The following is a 24148-nucleotide window of genomic DNA, read 5'->3' on the forward strand; positions in this document are numbered from 1 at the left end:
TAATTTCCCAAAATGTTGGCATGTTCCATTCATATCTGTACATCTGGAACAACAAAAAGCATTCGTGAAAAAAAAGTTTGCCTATGGCAACATTTTTCAACATATCTTGCTTAAGGTATCCCTTGCATGTCCAAGTGGTTCCTGGGTAGTTGGGTTGGCTCTGTCGAGAGGCACGCTGTGTGTTTCAATTGTGATTCAATTTAGAACTAGATGCCTTCATCAGTCATGACAATGCATGGACAAATAGTCATATCTAGCAAAGAATAAAACCACCTACAGCTGTACCTGCAGTGCAATGATTCATGAAATGGAACATGTAAGATGAGGCTTTCATAGGTCAGAGCAGCTTTCATTTTTTCCAGAAGCACCCTGCCAGTACAACAATCTACAGACGAGAAATGTTGTATTGCATTTTCCATTGCATTTGGCACACTATATAGGCCTATCAATCAATTCAAATGTATTTGCTATGACTATGTTCCATAGGGCTGAATTAGCTGTCTCAGATGTCACTACATTCACATTCTAAACTAAATAATAACCTGAAAATAGTGGTTATAACACCATCACCCTTTGGGTGAGCAAATCATAGCTTGCACCATATAAATAGCACCATAATAGCTTGGCATGTTTGTAGCCACAGCAATAACAGCATACGTCTGTGTGACCAGCAAGAAATTACATGGTGACTGAATCCTGTCATTTCAGTGTTTCATCATCACCATTCCATCCTTGCCCCCCTCAGCTGAGAACTTGGAGCACTGCTGAAAATATCAACAATATATTGTGTGAGAATAAATTGCAGCTTCCTTCCACCCTCAGATACAAAGTAGTTACAAACATTAAAACGGCTAGGGAGAAGGCAGCTGGAGGTCCACATTCATCTCATAGAGCAAAACATGCTGACAACAACTGTGAGACTCCACTGCCACATGACTCAGGCTGTTTGCTTCATTCACGCATACAAGAGTGGTACAGTATGTGCGTGCCAGAAAACACATTCGGTGTACTTAAGAGATCCCAGTCATCCACTAACAAGATATTAGGTTTTAGTGCAAATTAGCAATGCATAAACATAGCCATAGCTTCCTGGTACCCTGATAGGGACAAATGGCCGATCAGTATCATAATTGTTAATTGTGTGCACAAGTTCTTTTCCAAATTACAACGCCCTCCAGTTTTGATGGTACCTCTGGTGAAAGAGGTATTAAAGGTGCTCTAAGCGATGCTGGTTAACGGTGGAGCCAGGTGTGTTTAACCTGTCGCTATTGTTAATATAATTAGGACCTGGTTGGGTGTAGCAGTAGGGAATCAGCATGTTACGACAAAGAAGGATTTGTGCTTGTGTTAAAATTAGGGCTGTCAATCGATTAAAAAAATTAATCTAATTAATTACATACTCTGTGATTAATTAATCTAAATGAATCGCATATATGATTTTTGCTGTGAAAGTATTTTAATGAGCATACAGGAAGAGCCTTTCATGCACCTAGTCTATTACTAGGTGCAGACAAGACAAGAAAATGCATTTTAAATACAGGAAAAGTGTGTTGACATTTTTAAGTCAGAGAATGACTATAAAACATAAGTTCTAACAGGAACTGTGTCAAACTGGCCTGGACAAAGACCCATGTGTATGTGGCCCCCACACAGTCAAGTGGATGGTGAAAATATTGTACTGAACACAGAATCAAGCTTCTGTCGTGGGTGTCTTAGTCCTCTGATCAGAAGTCCATTGACAACCAACTTCACTTCAAGGTTGTATTATTTTTTTATTTTGCTGTCTGAGATATTTGGCCAAAAGATTATTTGGCAACACGTTATGGTAAGGGTACATGAATTATCATTAATTCATGCATGAATTAAATCATGAGCTATGCCTTACTTCATTCCTTTATATCTGAAAATTCAGATTGGTATTATTTTTTATTTCAGTTGAAACAAAAAACATTACTTCATCTGTGTGAGTAAACAAGTGTGGCTAAAATGGTGTCACCCTACTGTAATAGAGCGATTAAGATTAAGAAACTGGGCAGATATTGCAGCCATGGAAAGTGATGTGTATCTTTGTGGTGGGAAATCTACTGTGGTTAGTCCATTTGCACCTTTGAGTGGAGCAGTAGGCCTACGCATGCGGACTCGACCACCGGCTTTGCAGAGCCGGTGCACTGACCGGTAATGATGTCTGTTCCAGAATTGATTATCGTCTCGTTTAACGACATGTTCCTGGGGACAGCAAGCATAGCGAAATCAATTGTTGAGGAGCACAACCTATAGGGATTAGATACCATCAAGCACTGTGGAGACTGCTCTTACTGCCTATTCATTAGGTTGATACATGTGTGTACTGGGCATTTAGGTTGTGGTATAAATGTTAATGACAGAACAAATCAAATAGGTGATCATTTACCCATGGGACACGGCCTTTTCAAATGATATTTACACAGACAAGAGGAGGAATGGCACACAATGGGAATTAGTTCCATCAGTCTTATACATTTTAGAAATTGCAAAAACCAAATAGATTTGATATGAACACTGTGTGTATGTACAGTATGTATGTATGCATGTGTGTAAATAGATTGCATTTACATAGCACGTTTTTCATTCCTCCGAGCAAACAAAGTGCTTTACAATATCATGCCTCACATTCACACCCATTCACATACCAATGGTGGATGGTGACATGCGAAGTGCCAACCTACACATCGGGAGCACTTGAGGGTTAAGTGTCTTGCTCAAGGACATTTCGACAGGGTCAGGAGGTGTTGGGCTCGAACCGGCAACCATTTAAAACTCCTCTACCTCCTGAACCACTGCCGCCCATACACTGACGCCCCTGCTCTGGTGCTACTCAGCAGGCTGTTCCACCATCAGGGGACTATAAATGACAATAGTCTGGATTGCTCTGTGTGTGTAGGGGTGGCAGTGCTAGACAACATTCCTTGGAGGAGCAGGAGAAGCCTTGATGAGGGCATTTAAGTAAGTGGGAGTAGACCCAGCAATGAGTTTGTAAGCAAGCATTAGCGACTTCATTTGAAACGGGCGGCTAAGGGTAGCCAGTGGAGCTCAATGAATAGCAGGTAATGCCCAGATAATGGACTGTTGTCCATTAGAAAATTTTAAAAAAGCCTGAATAACAGAAATATGAAGGGGGATCACATTTGTCTGACAAACTATGTAGTCTGCTGCAGAATGGTGTTGTTAGTTATTGGAAGCCTGATCTTCAGAGTCCTTTTCTGTTCAGCCCAAAGCTTGCAACAATTTGAGTGATGGGCGATATTGATCTCCTTACCTTGTACACCATTCAATTATGAATCTCATCAGTAACAATTTTATCACTCATGGCTAAGGACATACATAAACGACTCCAAAGAGACATACATAAACGAGGAAGGAGATGTGAATACCTCAACAAGGGATAGTAGTGCATACCATAAATGCAGTGCGTTAGTATTTTTGTACATAATGACTTTCATTACCAATTTATATTAATCTATGCTGTTGGAATGATGCTGTAGTTGTTCCAGTTCCCAAGACAAACTGCCCCAAAATACTGAATGAATTTAGGCCTAATTGCAGTGACATCTATTGTAGTAGAGGTCCTGGGTAAGATTTGTATGCACTTAATTTAGCGGAGAATATCTCAACTGTTATAGACTAATATGACCCCACTGAACAACGTGGGATGTGTGCCAAAATCTCTACCCGGGACGAAAGTCCTGAAAATGACCACAACAGATAGTGTCATCTGTTGTGGTCATTTTCAGGACTTTCGTCCCGGTGCAGTTTGCCTATAGGCCACATAGAGGTGTTGAGGATGCCGCAGTAACATTGACGAACATGCTCCTTAAACACCTGGAAGTAAAAGGAACACCTGATTGGCTTTTATTTATAGACTTCTCATCTGCTTTTAATACAATTCAACCCCATATCTTAATAGAAATGCTTTTAGAGCAATTTCATTTAAGTAAGAGTCTTGTTGGCTGGGTTTTAGATTTTTTACCTAACAGGACACAAAGAGTGTGAGTGAATGGAGCACTGTCTGACCAGATCTGTTCAGCCACTAGGTCCCTCAGGGTCGCGTGTTGTCCCCTCTCTTATTCATCCTCAAACATGTGTCGCAGCAGCAGGGAAGACAGATTTATTTTAAAGTATGCAGATGATTCTGACATTGTAAGCCTGCTACAAGAAAATTAAACAGGCCATGGTCCAGTTGTCCAGGGCTTTGTAGAATGGTGTGATAGGTCCTTTCTACAGATGAACATTTCTAAAACAAAGGACATGCATATTGATTTCAGGAAACTCTCCAGGGCTCAGGAGCTCACTGTTATAAAGGGTAAGACAGTGGAGTGTGTAGAGAATCACAAATACCTTGGAGCCTTCATTGACAATAAGTTCAACTTTGAGGCAAACTGTGAAGCTGTGGTTAAGAAGGGGAACCAGCGTTTATATTGTTTGAGGAAACTGTCCTCCTTTCACATTGATAGTATACTGTTAACCCTATTCTACTGCTGTTTTGTTGAATCTATTTTAGCTTGTAGCCTGGTGTCTTGGTTCAGGAACCTATCCCTAAAAAAGTAGAATTCCCTTAATCAAATTGTGAGATAGGATAGGAGAGCCACAGCTGAACCCAGAACCCCTACATGCCAAGCAGCTAGAGGCTAGCTAGATGGCTCCCATCCACTATATGGTGAATTTCAGCCTCTCCAATCAGGTCACAGATATAAATTGCCTGCCTGCCTGTAAAACCAAACGATATAGAGACAGTTTTGTCCCCTCAGCCATTAGAATGTTTAGCAAATCCTAGTAATTATTTATGGACTTAACACTAACTTATCGACTGTATAGCCTTTTTAATCTATTTATTCTGACCTATCTGCCATGATGGTTTTTAATCTGTCCGGTATCTTTTTGTATCTGTATCCATGCTTCTTAGTCTGAAGCACTGTTGTCACGGTCATGTTCACTGTCTCTATTGTTCTCCTAAGTGTTGTTGTCTCTGTGTGTGGAAGCAGCCGACTCACTCTACTGCAAATCTACCCTTGGGTATAAACAAAGTTACCTTACCTTATTTGTTGATTATAAATGTATGCATCATTGAAAATCTTCATGGTAATGAAAATAAAAGGGTTGTGGGAAAGTTACTAATGAAGTTTTGTCCTGTATAATAATGGGTAAGAGAATGAAATGAGAGTAAGTAGTGAAACCTTTCCTTTAATTTCCATGTGACTGGTCAAATAAATGATTGCATGCAGCATATTTTTAGACTGCACAACATGGTGTGTACACATCCTGGTTGACTCATTCACTATAACACGCATTTACTATAACAACAGGGATGGCCAATTTACCCTGCCATAAGTGACTAATTTTTACTGAAGAAATCTCTATATATTGGGTTTGTGAAGACCAAAACAGATCTGTACCCAGTGACCATTTCTCATTGAGTATGACAATCTTTTGAAGGTAGTGACGGCACTTGACTAAGAAGTATACTGTTTCTAGATCGTCAGATCATACTCATAGTGCTGCAACTGACGAGTATTTTCATAGTCAGTTAATCTGTCGATTATTGCCCAAATTAATTTTCTCAATTAGTTGTTTTCATCGATAAAATGGTGGAAATGTTGATCAGTGTTGCCCAAAGCCCAAGATTATGTCCCAAATGCTTTGTTTTGTCCACACATAGAAAAATTCTACTTTACTCTTATAAAAGAGTAAGTAAATCTGATCTGATCGTATACCAGACAGAAGAGAGCTTGGGCAAACACAACTGTGTCCACTGATAATGCTGAGGAGAGTAAATTGAGTTTTTATGTAAAAAGAGTTTTGAACAGACTGACTCATTTCATGGAGATTGGTTATTATTATGGCAAAGAAAGCCTGCACATTTTGTTTCTCTTGCAGAGCTAAAAAATGCATTAATGCCTGACTACACACTGTTAAATGCAGGAATGATCACATCTTATTTCATGGTCCAGTGACCTAGGACACCACATTAACTATACTACTCTAAAAGGCGGCGTTTTGCTTCATTTAATTCAATGTTAAAGATGTTATTATTTTATTCATTTATTTTTCTCCACAGCGTGCAATGTCCAAATATGGCATGCTCATAGCTGTTCAACACTGAGGCTGCTCTCCCCTGCCCTCTTTGACTATTGTCTTCACTATGCCTTTGATTTTTGAATGTGTTTGTGAGGAAGGGCTGCACTGAATGTCTCTACCTGTCTCTAATTGCCAAGTGAGTCTCTTAGTCTCTCCAGGCCAGACAAGTGCCTGTGGCTGATGAAATGAACACAGTAGGGCTCTCTCCTGATGAACTGGACCACTTTGATCTCTTCAGCAAGGAGAAGAAAAGAGTTGGGATGGGGAAAAAACAACAATGCTGCATGGAATGGTGGCATAACCAACCCTTTGGTTTCAGTTGTTGTGCCACAGGCTCTTTTGAGTGACTGTTGATGCAGGCAGGCCAATTTAAACGCACAACTTTTAAAGCTTCCTCAAACGAGCCTTAAAAGTTGTACAAGATTACATAGTGTATTTTCCCTGTGAAGTTAAAGAGTATCTGCTCTGTGGGTCTACATTAAAACAGTCTGTTCTCTGTCCAAAATTAGGTATAATAAAGCATATAAAAGCAAGGCGATAAAGCAACAAGAATGTTGACCTCACGTGAAGATGTCAGGGATGAATTGCTGTAAAAGTGAGACCAACTAATGCAGTAATGATGTTGCCATGGCAATTCTGCATTTCAGTGAGACGGCGATAAAGTAGCCACCACATTTTGGCAATTAATTCCAGCACCAATCAGGCTGTCAGTCGAAGCAGTTTGTCTTCCAAATTCAGTTTTTTTTACAACTGCTTACACACATTTTCAAAGTTCTGTGTCTTTTTATCAAAACCCTAAATCCAATGGTTGCGCTTCTGTCTTTCAAAACCCTAAATCCAAAGCGCTTCTGTCTTTCATGGGTTTCTATGCATATTCAAGAGTAAGACATTTGTGTGTGTGTGTGTGTACTTGCGGGCGTGAGTGCGTGCATGGATGGATTATGAACTTTCGGGCCCCAGATGTATTAAGGGCCCCCCCACTAATTGTTGCGGGGGGACATTTTTTATTTATTTGATGTGATTTCCTGTATTCTGGTGCATTTTGGGGATGGACAATATTTTAGGTCAATCAGATTCATAGCCTACATCCTGATGTGTTGATATTGAAGCAATGATTCCATGCAAAGGCTTGGGCTTGAGGGCCCCCTGACTCCTTGGGCCCCTGGGCCCGGTAGGTCCGTGCAGTAATCCATCCCTGAGTGCGTGCATGTGTGTGTGTTGGTAGTGGGACAGTAGGGCATGTATTCATTAGCCTACTCAATGATTGGATGGTGTTCAGTAAAGTACCGATAATTAGTGTTTGCACTGTGAGGAGTGTGTAAATAAGTGGTGAATAAGTGTGGCATTTTGATAGGTTGTGCTTGAAAAAGGAAATCAAGTAACTTCCTCTTAGATATTTGTGTGTTAGGTAAAGAGTTGTGGGTGGTGTTTTGCAAACAGTGTTAGGGGCAGATAGGGGCACACATTTGTTTTACAGTTTTTTCTGAATGCTTAAATGCTAACCGTGATTCTCATAGAACAATTTCTAAAACTATTATTTTGTCTAGCAAAACCACTCACTGAGTTTGCAAAACTAAAAGCACAAACACTGCTTTGCACTCAGTTTGCAATTTTGTAACACACACTTTGCAAAACTGTAGGTACAATCCACTGCACAGCACTCTTTTTGCAGAACTGTAAACACAACTCACTGCTTTAATTTCCAAATGATCAACACACTCCTAGCAAAACTATACACGTGTATGCCTATTATTTACACTATTTTGCCAACTGTCTGGCACACTGTCACATCATGAAAACTGTTTTAGACAATTAGTTCACTTTGCAATCAGCCGTGCAGCCGTGGCCTACTGGTTAGCGCTTCGGACTTGTCACCGGACGGTTGCCGGTTCGAACCCCAACCAGTAGGAACGGCTGAAGTGCCCTTGAGCCCCGAGCGCCGCTGTTGTAGTGCTGTTGTTGTAGTTGTGTGCTTCACCTCACTGTGTGTTCATTGTGTGCTGAGTGTGTTTCACGGATTGGGATAAATGCAGAGACCAAATTTCCCTCACGGGATCAAAAGAGTATATATACTATACTACTACTATGCTATACAGCCTAAGCAGTGTAAATAAGCCACAGGTAAGCTGTCCGTGTGGAGTACAATGGAGGGAGCAGGAAAAGTAAGAAGAGTGAGAATTAGAGGAGGCCTAGGAAGAGAACGTGCAGGTGAAGAAGTAGGAGGAATAGGAGAAGGAAGAGCACATGGAGGTGAAGAACCGAGAGGGAGAGGATGACAAGGACAAGGAGGTGAAGTTAGAGGAAGAGGACAAGGAGGGGGAAGAGGAGGGATAAGAAGAGTAAGAAATAGCCCTTTTACAGGCAAAAAAATCAGTCTACATGCGGAGATATTGACCAGGCATTATACGGCATTCCAGAATATATTTTCCTCGGTGCCTTGGACTAGTGGACATTGCATGTGGCAAAATTTTGAGATAGACGACACGATGTTGACTGATGCGTGCGTGCGTGTGTGTGTTGTGTGCCTGTATGTGGGTGGAGTGGATCGATCCACTAACGCCCACACTGTGTTTGCCTCCCTCCCAGACAGCCCTGAAAAAGCCTTAAGTATTTTGGTCCTTGGACTTTCCTTTGAAAACAAGCATGGTTATACTGAAACCTACAGTATAATGATAATGATTATGAAGACAACATAGAATATAAATGAACAGCAGTCGTTTTCTTTTTATTAATTGACGCTTTTGTTGAATAGAAAAAAAGCAATTCTTTAGAATTTCTTTGTAATGAAAAGAAAACAAAAAGCTGACTGATTTTTTTTTTATCAGTGAAATTGCTATTTTGCATTTTGACTTGCAAAAAAACACAATTTTTACGAAGGTGTGAAGAGTTAAGCAAGGTGTGTTAGCTTTTGCAAGAGAACTACAATGTTTTGCTGATTTGGTGAAATGTTTTCCTATTTGTGTGTAGTTTTGCAAAAATAGCCAATAGCTACAGTACAAAAAATCTGCTTAAGCAATCAGAAAAACTGTAAGAGTGTATTAGGCTATAAGGGCAAGGTCAAAAAGACAAGCAGGAGCCAAGATAGGAAACAAAATACACATGTACAAATCCTATGTGCCGTTATAAGTTGAAAAGGATGTTTGCATTGTATTTGTTAGTCTCCTCCCTGTTCTTTTCCTCTTGTCTCTCTCTCTCTCTCTCTCTCTCTTTCTTTCTCTCTCTCTCTCTGTGTGTTTGTCTTGCTGAGATAATGGCCTATCACAGAGAAAGGCTCTGAATGAAAAGGACGTGGGGTCTGTCTCAGGGACTCAATCTTGGTCCAAGGTGCCAGAGAGTACCCTGCACCCAAAATGTCAAAAAGCCCTAACCGAATAGACCCCCAGCAGCATCACTTCAACCAACCATTATCCGTGGAACATTGGCATTGACAGCCCCAACTATATTTTGTCATCAAAGCCTCATATGAACATAACAGTAAAAGGCTGAAAAGCAGCACTCATGAAACTAACTGTTTTGTCCCTATCTGGACACAGTTTGCTTTGCTTTTGTTATTCGTTACACAGTACTGTATGTGTTGAAACACCACTTGCATGAAAACAACACAACCTGCGTTGTGTCCTGATAGGGACAATGCCGTTTGTGTTGTTTCCAACACATTCGTTTCAAGAGTGCTGCTTTTCAGACTTTTATTGTTGTTATGTGGCTTTGAGGCTTTGATGTTGTGTTATCAACCTCATAGAATGTATGAATACACAGGTAGAGTGATTTTTTAACATTCTGAGCTAAAATTCTCATCATTCCATATAATAATATTCATGACCACATGCACTCACAAATGAATTAATGCACTATAATATAGTCGGCATATAGTCAGGCAAATACCATCAGCATGTGATTATTTTCTGCAATGACAGCAACAATCATGCCACTTTTGTGTAAATAAGCTATTGGCAGTGACTGCTACAAAATATATCCTGCAATAATGTATTTTAAAAAGTATCTTTTTTCCAGAAAATTATGAAATAATATCTGGGAAACAAACATAACTTTGTGACAGGCTTTTACATTTTGTATGACTTGGAGTCTGTAAATTGATGTTGCTCACACATGTGACATTTTGAACACAAACAAGAAAGAGAGACTTATTACCATACCAGTGGAACATCCAAGAATCGTTTGCTGTTGTTTCCTGATGGATATCAGGAGAAATCCTCTTCAAATGGGGACCTGGTTTCCTTCTCAAAGTAAACAGTAACACTAAAGCAAGAGGCTACACTGAGATTCTGGAGGAAAATATCAGGCAGTGTGCCACGAGACCTGCCCCAATAGGCATCATTGGACCATTAAACCATACAATGATCCAAAACATACAGCTAAACAAGCCAATAAATGGTTAACAGAGAACAATGTCAACATTTTAGAGTGGCCCAGCCAGAGTCCAGGGCCCAGTTCCCCAAAAGCATCTTAAGCCTAAAAGCGTCGTAAAGTCCCTCTTACGAACGTCTTAAGATTTGCCGACTGTTTCCCGAAACCATCGTAGCTTAAGAGCGTCGTGAAAACACTCATAGATCTACGAGTGCTCCAGAGTTCTCAGTACCTGCTCGTCTCGTTAAGAGCGTCTTAACAGTACTTCTCACTGAGGTCACCAACAGTTATACAGAGGAATTACAACTTAGAATACATAATCAAACTTAACTTTCCCATTCTTTATTGTGTTTACCTGTGATTAATCAGATTTTAGCGTGCAAAATAGCATAGCCTACATTTAATGGTCATAATAATGTGATGAAAAGCAGACAAAAATGCAATCAAGTTATGAAACGAGACGTTGACAGAATAGTTTGCCATTATCTTTGCTAAGTGAAGGCTATATTTTATTAGGCGTATGAGGTAAAAGCAGAGAAAGGAACATGTGGTTTAGTCTGGCCTACTGCATCAAAATCTAAGCCTATCATTTCCTTACTTTCTTACTCGACTTCTTTCTTATCTTCAAAAGTGTTTTTAAGTGACACCGCAATAAATTATTACATGGTGCAACAATCTAATCTTAAATAATTACAATTATTTATGTCTGTGTGTGGTATATAACCTACTTGGGATGCTTACATGCAGATGTCAAAGTGTTTCTATTTTCGTATTGATGTGAATGAACGTGTAGATCTAAAGTTTAAACGGTAGGCCTATAGCTGTGACGTGCAGTCAACTGACATCAGCATCAAATTAGAGGATATTTCAGAACTATTAACGTGGACAGCTCCCCTTAAGAGCATCTTAAGAGCAGTGCACGCGTGTTCACGCTACGAGCATGTTCGGGAAACAGTCGGAAAAACCAAACGAACGATCGTAAGATGAATCGTAGAAAACCCTCGTCAGAGCGTGTCTCCGTCGTTATTGGGAAACTGGGCCCTGACCACAATCAGTAAAAAAAATTAGCACAAGGCCAAAGTGCAAACAATTGTTCCTGCCTCAAAACCCAGATTGCTGCTAAAAAGGTGCGGTCTAAAATCATTGTGGAGACATGGAGAGGCTTGGTAGGTATTATAAGAACTATTTCGAGAGCTTTGATGATAAATAAATATTTTTCCATTGATTATTTATATGAATAATTTTGGACATGCCATTTTACATTAAAATGTTTAAAAAGATAAAAACGATTCTTTTTTTGATTCCATGTTTCTACCACATTGTCTTACAACCTTTGGCATGTGGCAGTGTCATTTTCAGTCAGAACAAACATTGGTCAAGAGAAAATCAACATTTCATCAATATTTGCCAGGTGTATGAATAATTTTGTTCTTCACTGTACAGTATGTGTAGTCTATTTGCCAACCAAATGGGAACTATGAGTAAAACAAGCATTCAACCCTTGTTGTTCAACCCACAAGTTCAAGGTGCAGGCTAGCAGATGCCAGTTTAACCAGACATCTATTTACTTAAAAGGGCGAGGTTTGCAAAAGAGAAGTGTGGCGGCATGCATGTAATTCCGATCATGCATATTTACCAAGAACGCTCTAATATAAGGATGTTTAGATTTAGATGAAGGGATTGGGAACTGTTGAGTAAATAGGCCTATTGACAATAATTAAGGAACTAGAAACAGTTATACATCATTATTGCCTTGTTTTTGTATTTCAGGAACCTCTGACACAATGAATGTAGGCGGCTCTTACAAAACCTATGACCACTAACCCAGGGGCGTAGCAAGCGTGGGGGATGTGGGTGTTATAACGTAGGCTACACACTTTTGCTGGAACACGATTCTATCCCCCACACTTTTTGTCAGATTAAAGCGACCGTATCTACCGTAACGCACCGTGACCGTATCTACCGTAATGCATACACAGAGAGACACAAATAGGTCTGTTGATTTGACTGAACATCAGTGAAGAACCAGAGCCGCTCTGATCAAATTCAATGTGTGCGTCTTTCAAGGCTGTGCTGCTGCTTGGGTCTGTATTATAAAGTCTGCAGTCAGCAGATTTGAGGTAGAATTGAAATGATAAATGTTACGCATTATGCTAATTTAGTAAACCAAAATTCACTGTCTGACTGACAGTTTTTGTCACGAAAATAAAGAAATGCAGGGAGTCAAAGTGAAAGCGCCACTTGTTGTTTCTGCAGAAAGGCCCTTGGCTACTGTTCTCAGAGCATTATGCTTTCTCTGTCTATGATCTGCAGCTTTTCTCAAACTATGGGCCTCCTCGACAATTAGGCTACTGGTCCACGTAGCCGTGAAATTAAGTTATGCCCGGTGCTTCACACGTCTGATCATTTGCAGCAAGATTGAATGGTATGGAACCGCGGACTGAAAGAAAAATAAACTAGGCTAAAAGTTTCCCCAATCAGAAATACTTATTAATTTGGTCTCATCAACTAGAGACATAGCCCAGTCAGCACACATACATTTCCAAGACCCCTGGAAAAGATCTGAACAGCTTATTATCGCGTTCCATTTAGAACGTCTTATTTTATCTTATTTATCTTACAAACGTCGGCAGCATTTCACTGTCAATGTGTGTCGTAGTTCTACATCTTAATGTCTTAAATACATGTGTGTGTGTCCCTTCAGCAAGTGAAACTGGAGGTAACGTGGGCTATAAGCAACAACAGTTTAAACAACAAATGGCTTCCTGTAGGCCAGGGGTGTCAAACATGAGGCCCGGGGGCCAGATCAGGCCCGCCAGCAGGTTTCATGCGGCCCCCAAGAAGTTTTGGGTGGGAAGGGAAAATTAGAAAGAAAAGAATATTCACATCCACAATTTGTAATAAGCAATGTCTGTGATAAATTGATTAAACCTAGCACTACAAATAATCTTCAGGAAGGAAGAGGCCAAAAACCTGACATGGAAATTGGGTGTTTCAAGAGAGAAAGAGCAGGATATGACGAGTAAATGATTTGTACTTGTTTGCTCATGAGTGGGTGTAGTAAAGGAGTATGTCATCAAACAACACTATGATACCAATGCAGAGAAATGAAAATGACCACGACAATGATGGCCCCCGTGAGGTCTCATTCCAACAAATCCGGCCCACTGCCTGTATGAGTTTGACACCCATGCTGTAGGCTAACTATCAATTGAAACAGCATAGAAACTGCTAATCATAGTCTTTAAATTGACATTATTTAAGCTGGCTATATGCAACACAATTTATTTATATTCCCTTTGCATATGTTTGGAGACTTCAAACGATTTTGAATTTGAGCTTACAGTTCTGTCATTATTCTATGTCCTTTACTTATTTAATTTATTTAATAGGTATTATAGTTAGGCATATTAATAGCCCAGTGATACCTCGAAATTAGGCTGTTGTCAGTTAGGCAATTTACTGTAGCCTAACCCATGTGCACAAAACATCATTTCTGAAATGATTTCTTCATTTATAACATGAGATATGTCTCATGTCTGCAGGGTAGTGTCAAATAGTGAAGTGATAGCAGGTAGATCATGTAGACCACATGAGCCACACAGATGAGGGGCACTGCTTGTTCTGTCCCTCCCAAACTGCTTTAAAATGGTGTGTTTAGCAATTAGAATTTCAAAAACCTTTCGGGGGAGAAACTCCCTGACACCATAATTTGGCAGAATTGTTTCACTTTCCTATCCCACAACCCCCACACTTTTAAAAGGCTTGACACGCCTGTGCACTAACCTTTGTTATGTTTCATGTACCTGATGGGAATGAAACAGCAGTTGTAGAGAGAGATGTTGAAGGTGAGAAGTAAAGTACTTGTTCGTCAGACAAACAATATATGACATACAGGTAGGAGAGGTATCAAGAAAGACAGCCTACTTGTATTTCATAACAATCTATTCTTCAGGACTGATGCGTTGAGATTTCTGAGACTGAGAAGTCTTCTTTTTTGAAACCGTGTGATTGATAAGGTAGACCTATTGTGAATCAAGTTATGTCTTCTGCATTATTAGGACAGTTATTAATGTAACATGACTTATAAAACAACCACATTTGAAATAGAATTACATTGCTACAATTGTACTGTTGATTGTTAAAATGTCATAAATGCTATGATATGGGCAATGATTTGCAATACTAGGACTATTGCTGCTACTACTCAGTGCCGCCGCTACCACCATGCGCATCACGCACTGTGAGGGCACCAACATTTAGGCAACTAGATGTACCGCAGAGCGGTACAAAATATGACCGCCGCCCAGTCCAGCACATTTTTTCCACAAAAATAAATCACGCTGAAAGGCCTATATGATTCTAACTGTCTCACTAAATTGCATTATCCACACTCAATTCAACAAGTACCAAAACCTGCGATTATAACACCTCATTTTTACTTTTTTGTGTTTAACTAGGTGGCGCTATACATGAAATGAGTGGTTATGGAATGGGTTGACATGGCCCCTTGAGATCAACATACAAAAAAAATGGTCCTCCTAAACCTTACGGTTCTCGAGATATTCACAGAAAACTGTGTCTGCCCTACCCTCCTTTCGGGGGTCCAGTACAGCGGGGGGGCTACAGATCAAAATGAAAAACGATGGTTCCATGCTATCCATGTGGGGTTACATGCCCACCAAGTTTCGTGTACCCCGGTCTTTCAGTGTCCCGGGAATCCTTGTTGGTGTACGGTCACTAAATGTACACATAAATTATTTTATTGTAAGGCCCCCCATGAACGAAAGTTCACAAAACTTGGCATGCATTCGGAGGGTGTCATAATGATCCTACACTTTCGATTTCGTGCAGTTTTGACCATGTCAGCCAGAGATATTGTGATGAAAACACCTAATTTTTTGCTTTTTAATTTTTAACTAGGTGGCGCTATACATGAAATAAGTGGTAATGGGATGGGTTGACATGCCCCCTTAAGACCAACATACAAAAAAAAGGTGGACCTCCTAGGCCCTACGGTTCTCGAGATATTCACAGAAAACTGTCTTCGGCCACCTACAGGCCAGTTGGTGTATAGTAACATAAATTAATTTATTGTGTGGCCCCCCATGAACGGAATTCCACGAAACCTGGCGTGCATTCAGAGGGTGTCATAATGATCCTACACTTCCAATTTCGTGCAGTTTTGACTATGTTAGGTCACAGATACCTGCGATTACAACACCTCATTTTTACTTTTTTGTGTTTAACTAGGTGGCGCTATACATGAAATGAGTGGTTATGGAATGGGTTGACATGGCCCCTTGAGATCAACATACAAAAAAAAATGGTCCTCCTAAACCTTACGGTTCTCGAGATATTCACAGAAAACTGTATCTGCCCTACCCTCCTTTCGGGGGGTGCAGTCCAGTGGGGGGGCTACAGATCAAAACGAAAAACCATGGTTCGATGCTATCCATATGGGGTTACATGCCCACCAAGTTTCGTCTACCCCGGTCTTTCAGTGTCCCGGGAATCCTTGACGGAAATTTGGACATGCGAAAAAGAAAAAAAAAAAAAAGAAAAAAAAATCTGACTAAACCTATATGACCACCGCTTCGCTGCGGTCATAATAAATATAAGTAGCCTACCTATCGCAGCTTTACTTCAAGCTGCTTTTCATTCTTCCGAACGTTTACAATGTCAAAATACAGCAATAGCAAGTTACATGCAATGATGATATGGGTCCTCTCAATCTCCACTATGAAGTAGATCTAACGTCATGCTACTCCATTTAATTGGGAACGCATCTTGAGCGGGCACGAGAGAAGAGAGAGGGGGAGAGAGAGAGAAAGTGGCAGGTTCCAGCTACCTTGGCATTTTTAATAATTTATATCTCCTTTTTTTGATATAAGAAAGTTTTTAAAGGAAATCATGAAGGCAACAAATATAAGGCTAAAGGAGATTTCGGAGTTATCCGGTTCCCACTATTGACCATTTATAAACTGCGAGCATGCCGTACCAGGACACCGAGATATGTCCTCGGTAGTTCTTTCTTCAAGTTCAGTTTAATTTATGTCACGTAGCATAGTTGCAATTACATGGCCGTAATCACCATAGAGGACACTGCGATATCTTTCTTTAAGTTTCGTTTAATTTATTAAGTAAAAATAGCCAACGAGACATTTTTCCTTGCCTCAACGCACCATCAGGTGTCAAGGGCGCGGGAAGGTGGGTGCTGAGGGTGCTGCAGCACCCCTTGCTTTTTGTCAATAGGCTTACAAATTCGCAGTTTGTCATTATATTTGTTGGCAAATAGGCAAATAGCAAAAATGGTTATGGATAGCTTTGAATATAGCTATCCATAGTCAAGATTAAACGTTATAATCTAGCTATAGAAGTGAAAGTGACGTGACTCGCTGAGGAGAGACGTTGCAAGCAGGCTAAGAATATTAGGCTACAGAAAAGAATACAGGATTTTTTTCTCTCCCGGCAGTAAAGACAGTAGATTCATTTTTTTAAATGTAAATGCAAACTAAAGGTAGGCTAACTATGCATATGAACATCCAGAGGCTGATCTGTCAAAAATGATGAAGATCAAGATAGTTTTATTGTTGCTGTCATTATTACCACAAACACGAATTGATAACGAAACGGCGATCGTGGGTTATATCTTGCCTGCTTATTAGGCCATGCACCTGTCAGAACTCCGTGTAGCATGCATAGCCTATTGCCAGTTTTTATATATCATGACCAACTAGTTCGCACTTTGGATATATCGTTGGATTGTGAAAAGCCCAATTTCGAATACCAAACGACAACAGATGAGGTAGGATGCATCTTTTGCAATTAGTCTTTGGCAAGCCCACCTTGGGCTGAACCTCAAGCACACCACCTCCAGCTGAACCTCTCAAAGACTGAACTGCTGGTCCTCCCAGCTAAACCTACCATACACCACGACATCAACATCAAATTTGACTCTCTGTCTGTTTCACCTACCAGGACTGCAAGAAATCTAGGAGTTGTTCTCGACAACCAACTAAACTTCTCAGATCATGTTGCCTCAGTCGCCCGGTCATGCCGTTTCGCACTCTACAATATACGGAAAATCAGGACTTACTTAAATCAAGATGCCACCCAACTTCTGGTTCAGGCAATAGTCATCTCACGACTCGACTACTGCAACGCCCTCCTGACAGGTCTCCCAGCCTGCGCAGTGAAACCACTTCAGATGATCCAGAACGCGGCGGCGCGCCTGGTCTACAACCAACCCAAGAGGGCACATGTTACCCCGCTACTCATCCAGCTACATTGGCTACCTATGGCGGCCCGCATCAAATTCAAGGCTCTAACGCTTGCCTACAAAGTAGTCTCCGGTTCTGCTCCCACCTACTTGAATGCCTTCATACAGACATACGCTACCTCCAGACCGCTGCGCTCCTCAGACGAACGACGTCTAGCTCTACCTCCGGTACGCTTAGGCCAATCCAAACTTTTCTCATCTGTTGTTCCTCGCTGGTGGAACACACTGCCAGCTCCTACTAGGGCAGGGACATCCCTCTCCATTTTCAAAAAACTCCTGAAGACCCAGCTCTTTAGAGAACATCTCCTCTCATAGCAACACTTACAACAAGTCTTGCTGATCCTAGCACTCACCAGCCGTCTTAAACTGACACGTAACTGTTAAAAACAGCACTCACTGATGCACTTATTCTTACTGTACTCTAATGTTTTTTAAATTGTCCTAATATTGTTGAGAATTGCTCTAAACTTAAACTGTTTACCATGTTGTTAGTCGCTTTGGCTAAAAATGCGTCAGCCAAATGTAATGTAATGTAATGTAATGTACCTCACGTACGGCTCAGTTTCTGTTAGTGTCAGGCAATGTGGCTGATCTAGCCCAAATCCACGAATTTCGTGTTGGTGAGACCTGTTGCCTATCAGTAGACATGTCATCTCGAGTTCCACGACAGCTTAGCTAGTGCCACCGAAATATGACACTGAAATCCTTTCACTATTGAAGTCGCTCAGATAGAAACCGCTGTAATTGGTGGTTAGGACACTTTTGCTGTGGAGTGGAGACGCCATAAGTTAGGCTACTCAGAAATTGTTTGCCATTGTAGGTCATTGCAGCCTAATTATATTTTCAAGCCAAACATCTCTGGTGTGGTTTTGACAATCAGAAAAGAAATATACTGAAATAGTTTAATGATGTAAAGTCAAGTGCGCTTCTATGGGTCTGGTGTGTGTGCGCATAGTTTTTATTGATGAGTCGGAGTGGCAAGTGCTGCGCATAGTTGCAGTGGAAGTGGCTGTTCTCGCTCTTAGGTCTACCAGAGGGTCTACTCATACACGGCACTGAAATGGCGTATTTAGCTGTCTAAATTCGAATCATATCATGCTAGGGGAGAAATCGTCGGACATCCATTATTTTGTTATTCAGCACCCCTGGTCAAAAATATGTTCCCGCGCGCCTGTCAGGTGTCACGTCTAGTTGCAGTCACTTGGCCGCATCAAGTTTCGTTTCATTTATTAATTCAAAATAGCCGACAAAGACCATTATCGTTGCCTCAACGCACCGTCAGGTGTCACGTAGCCTATTGCAGTAACATGGCCGTATAGAGGACACCGGTATTTCTTTCTTTAAGTTCCGTTTAATTTATTAAGTAAAAATAGCCGACGAGACAATTATCATTGCCTAACGTGACACGTAGTGACATGTCAAAACGAATGAGAAAGCTAATGTTTAAATACAATGAAGATGCAATAAGGCCACCAATGAGATACTTACCTGTACTGGAAAATGTTATGCTGAAATTCAGTGGAGAAGCACCTACTGTATGTAACCTGAACTGAACATTAAGTTATATTAATTTTATATAGGATGGATATTTAATGTTGTGATGTATATAATCTAAGCATGGCCCAAACATAACCTATTGTCAAATTATATTATTGGTCATTTAGACTTGTTGTTTTAAAAACACAACACATGAGACAGGAGAGATAAATCAGACATTCTTGTCCTTGAATTTCCCCCTGAGGATCAATAAAGTATCTATCTATCGATCTATCTGACAGAGGACAAAGAGTTAGGAGGAGGAGGAGAAGAGAGGGACATAGATGTGACACAACATTTCTAGCGGTATTTGAAAAATCCTGGCTACGGCCTTGACTGCGAGAGGGCACTATAACAGGCTGCACTCACTATGATTTCAATGATTCGTTCCCTTAAACTAAGCATTTACATGAAGCAAATGATGATATGTCGATTGAAATGCATTCCACTCAGACAGGCTAGGTGGCTGCAGGCTCATAATTCACTTCTAATTGCAAACAGAAAATGTCTAGATCACATCATGTCATCATGACATGCTTCCATTTCCAAAGCAATGAAGGCTGTTCATACCAACTTAATATTATGCATATCATTGTTAATATTGTGCTATAAATGTAGGTCCTAACGCTTTGCAGTGCTTTGTTCTATTTGATCCATCTGATCCAAATAAAAAATGTGTTCAATAATCCAATTTTAAATTTTTGAACTGGTCAGCAAATAGATAATTGCTGCTATTTTCTAAATGTGTCATTAGTCACGCAAGATAAAGAAAACAGACAAACAGCTTTTTTTTTTTTTTTTTACTGTTTTTGTTGGGCTGAACCACGCGTGGGGGGGGGGGTGACCTGATACATATTGGCGCGCGGTGACGTGTTGGTGATCCCATTTTATCAGCGGATGTAGAGATGGAGGGCCATCAAACACAGTTCAGCTTGCATCAAGGTGCCAAGCGATTGATAATGTCAGCTCGAGATCAGAACTTCAGATGCAGAGGGAGCACCCAAATGGCCAGCAGCACTACAACTACTGCTACTATTGAATATTTAAACTGAACATTAGAGGCTGATCATTTGATTTGGTTGATAAATTGCCATCCAAGGATTAACAAAGTCAATTTGATATTGAAAATCCAGAATCAATTAACCACCATTCTATGAAACCTATTTTCATATTTTTTCATTTAAATTATTTTATAAATACCATACATCTTTTTTTATTTTGTACCACGACAACCACGGCAGACCTACCCATCAGTGGAGCAAGGGCACTCAACCCAGTAGACCTTCCCTGTTTAATGTTGACTTGACTAATGTTGACTAAATTCTTATCCATATCCTTCACCTTTTATTCCAGGATGGATGCTTCCCTCTCGTCTTCTCTGCTGTTATCCTTCCTGCTTATTGATTCTGTGTGGATGAAGGAAGCAGCTGGCACATGCATCATGCCTGATAAAGATCGAATAGATCTCTCCGACCAAAATCTCACCAGCATGCCTTCAAACCTGCCAAGAAACGCCCAGTATTTGGATCTCTCCTTCACCACCATCTCCACACTGAGGTCAACTGACCTGGCCAGCTTGTCAGCCTTATGCATCTTTAAAATGTCCAACTGTGGCCTGATCTCGATCTCGCCGGCAGCATTCCAAGGAAACTGTCACCTACAGGAATTGGACCTCTTCTTCAACATGCTCTCCGCGATCCCTGAAATACAAGGACTTCCCAAACTCAGAATTTTAGACCTTTCTGAAAACCTCTATGAATCTTTCACCTTGGGCCAGTCCTTTCAAAATCTACAGTCTCTCTCTTCCCTTTCTCTGGGAGGCCCACAAGTGTCACATATGGACAAGTTCGACTTGAAACCTCTCACATGTTCCCCACTGCGGGAGCTAGCTCTTCAAGCTGGGGATGACCACCTCACACATTTCAACACAGACTTTCTGGGTTATCTTTCAGGGCTAAAATCATTAACACTTCAGATCAATTTCTGCAAAACACCAAAGCTATTTAAAGAGGTTCTCTTAGACCTGCAGACGTCTAGTGTGGATACACTAATAATTGAGAAATTTCTCCCAGAGTCCCAGTGCGATGTCTCAGCTAATCTCACAGATGATCTCAGAAACCTGGGGAAGCTCCATCACCTTACTCTGAAGGACACCTGGTTTACCAGCTCACTAGCCTCACAGGCTCTTGTCAACATCATCCAGTCTCCACTGCAGACTTTATCAGTTCTAAATTGTTCATATGAAGAAGACACAGAGGGCCTTGAACTCCTCTCTGTCCCAGACTTCAGTAAAATTGGCAATCTGCGAGTTGTGACTATAAACACTTTTCACCACTATCAACACAGACTGTTGCACGCGGATGTGAATCTATCACTATTTCAGGGTGTAGTAAAAGCGGAATTCTCGGAAATTGGACTGAGTGTACCAGGTAATATTTTGCGTAATGTCATAGGTGATTTTACAACCGTACAGACTCTGGATGTCTCAAATAACAACCTGGCCTGCAATAATTTGTTTGTAAAATTAAACAGATTTCCTTTACATTTCCTCTCATGTTTGAAAGAGGTTATTATTAGAAATAACAAGTTACGGAGCCTTAACACAATAATTCAGTACATAAAACTCTTCTTAACACAACTAGAGACTGCGGATCTGAGTTTCAACCCCATCAAGCTGCCTGACCATACAAAGGTGATTTGGCCCTCGCACCTGAAAAACCTCTCACTGAGTGGGAACCTCCTTGGGAATCACCTGTTTGATCATCTCTCTCCACACTTTGTCAGCCTCAACCTGACCCACACCGATATCACAAGCGTGAACACAGATGCTCTCCAGCCCATGAAGGACCTCAAGCAGCTCCTCATGGGCTCCAACGCAATTCGAGAACTTCCCCTTGACCTCATGTTACTGGCCCTAGAGGAGCTGCATGTGGACCGCAAGAGTATCAGCACATTTAAGCTTGAGACTTTCAGAGGACTGCCGAAGCTGAAGAAACTTAATGGTGCAAACAATCCATTTGTTTGTGACTGTAACCTCTACTGGTTCGTGCGTGACTTTAATAAAACATTGCTGGTAGATTGGCCAGCGGCGTATAATTGCTACTCCCCCACACACCTTAGCGGAACACTGCTCAAGGATTTTCATCCCAGTCAAGTGGCTTGTGACCCACCGTTCATGTTTGCCATTTGTTTTACTGTAGTCTTGTTGGTATTGATTTCTTGTGGAATTGTGTTTCATTTCATGGATGGAGCCTGGTATGTAAAGATGCTATGGATCTGGCTAAGAGTTAAACAGAGGAGTCGGAATAAAGACAGGCGGCTGGAAAGTTCAACTTTCAATTATCACGCCTTCATATCCTACAGTGTAAATGATGCACAGTGGGTTCAGTCCGAATTGGCGCCCCATCTGGAGGCTTCAAATTTCCAACTGTGCCTCCATGAGCGAGATTTTGTCCCGGGCGAATGGGTCATTGACAACATCATCAACTGTGTGGAGAGCAGCTACAAGACAGTGTTTGTACTGTCACAGAGCTTCGTCCACAGCGAATGGTGCAACTACGAGCTGTTCTTTGCACAGCACCGGGCCATCGATGTTCAAAGGGACTCCCTAGTGTTGATTCTGCTGGAGCCCATCCCGCCAGACTCTCTTTCCAGAAAGTTCCTGCGCTTGCGATCCTTGCTCAGGCAACAGACTTACTTGCCGTGGTTCCAAGAGGAGCCTAAACGGCAGCTGTTCTGGGCCAGTTTGAAAGCCATGTTGAGGACTGGAGATAAGAGTGTGGTTGCAGACAAGAGTGCAGTTTTGCAGCAAGTGGCAGGAGACATAGCAGATCTGTGCCATAATGAAACGGAGTATGCAGATCATGATCAGTTATTGAAAGACTGAAATATTAGATATAAATGCATGCATGTGTATATGATTTATTTTGTGCCTTGCCAATATGCATAATGTTTTGAAATCCAGTCATAAAGAGGAATTTTGGAAAAGGCAGGCAGCTTCATAAATTTGCCTTGCTTTGCCTTGCCTTGCCTTACAAAGACTCAGCATCACAAATAAATAAAAAATAGCCACTGATTGTGCAGATCTGATGTTATAAGGGAGGCTGTTCCAAAGCTTGAGTGCTCACCCCTGGTTGACTGTTTACTTTCTGGGACTAGAAATCACAGGTGATGTGCAAATATGGTTATGTACAGTGTAATAATGATGTAATTTTATATGACAATGTTGTAATAGATTAAAAACTATAAATATTTCTCTTTTTCTCTCTTTGTGTGTGTCTGTGAGTGTGTGTGCGTGTGCGTGTGCGCGCGTGTGTGTGTGTGTGTGAATGTGTGTGTGTGTGTCTGTGTGTGTGCCTGTGTCTGTGTGAGTGTATCAGATGTGTTACATCCACATGAGACTATACACGTTTCCTGTCCACCTTGAGTTAAAGACATATTGATTACACGTCGTGATTTGGAAATAGATCATGTCACACCCCATGTTATGCAAGCACCTGTCACTAAAATTACGATACACATCCTTAAATATGCATATGGGTCTCTTAAATCCCCCTTTAGATAGTGACATGCAATCAATAGTCACTCTCACCTACACACGGAACAGAGGACTCCTTGCTGTGTGAGACTGGTTTGTTGAGGGATAAAACCCTTACATCCCAGGGTATGTTGAGGGATAAAACCCTTACATCCCAGGGTTTGTTTACCTGCTTTCTAGCCTCACTGCGATCACAGCACAGATCCCAGAAGAGGCTTGTGTTCCATGACAAAGCAGCTATGGGAGCAATTTCTGAGGAACCCTAAATGCTGGGTGAAGTTTCTTTGCCCATACAAGAATCTTCTATGTGATCTATC

The 24148-nt window shown here is 41.0% G+C and overlaps 1 protein-coding gene across 1 annotated transcript; it reads left to right on the forward strand.

Moving 5' to 3' along the window:
• The first annotated feature begins 20648 nt into the window (after nucleotides 1-20648).
• LOC143106891 (toll-like receptor 1) lies at nucleotides 20649-23180 on the forward strand. The gene is made up of 2 exons (XM_076271370.1): nucleotides 20649-21234; nucleotides 21859-23180. Exons 1-2 carry the CDS (start codon nucleotides 20649-20651, stop codon nucleotides 23178-23180), a joined length of 1908 nt encoding a protein of 635 aa, XP_076127485.1.
• The last annotated feature ends 968 nt before the right edge of the window (nucleotides 23181-24148 follow it).

The sequence above is a fragment of the Alosa pseudoharengus genome, unplaced genomic scaffold, assembly GCF_046254945.1.
Source record: "Alosa pseudoharengus isolate Yale_2024_CS ecotype anadromous, Long Island Sound unplaced genomic scaffold, YU_APseudo_1.1 YU_APseudo_1.1_scf_6, whole genome shotgun sequence".
Lineage (NCBI taxonomy): Eukaryota > Metazoa > Chordata > Actinopteri > Clupeiformes > Clupeidae > Alosa > Alosa pseudoharengus.

Excerpts from the sequence above, each read along its gene's own strand:
- LOC143106891 (XM_076271370.1), top strand. The coding sequence starts at position 20,649 with ATGGATGCTTCCCTCTCGTCTTCTCTGCTGTTATCCTTCCTGCTTATT. Across the intron at positions 21,235-21,858 it reads TTTCAACACAGACTTTCTGG|AGGTTATTATTAGAAATAAC; the intron begins GTTATCTTTCAG and ends CATGTTTGAAAG.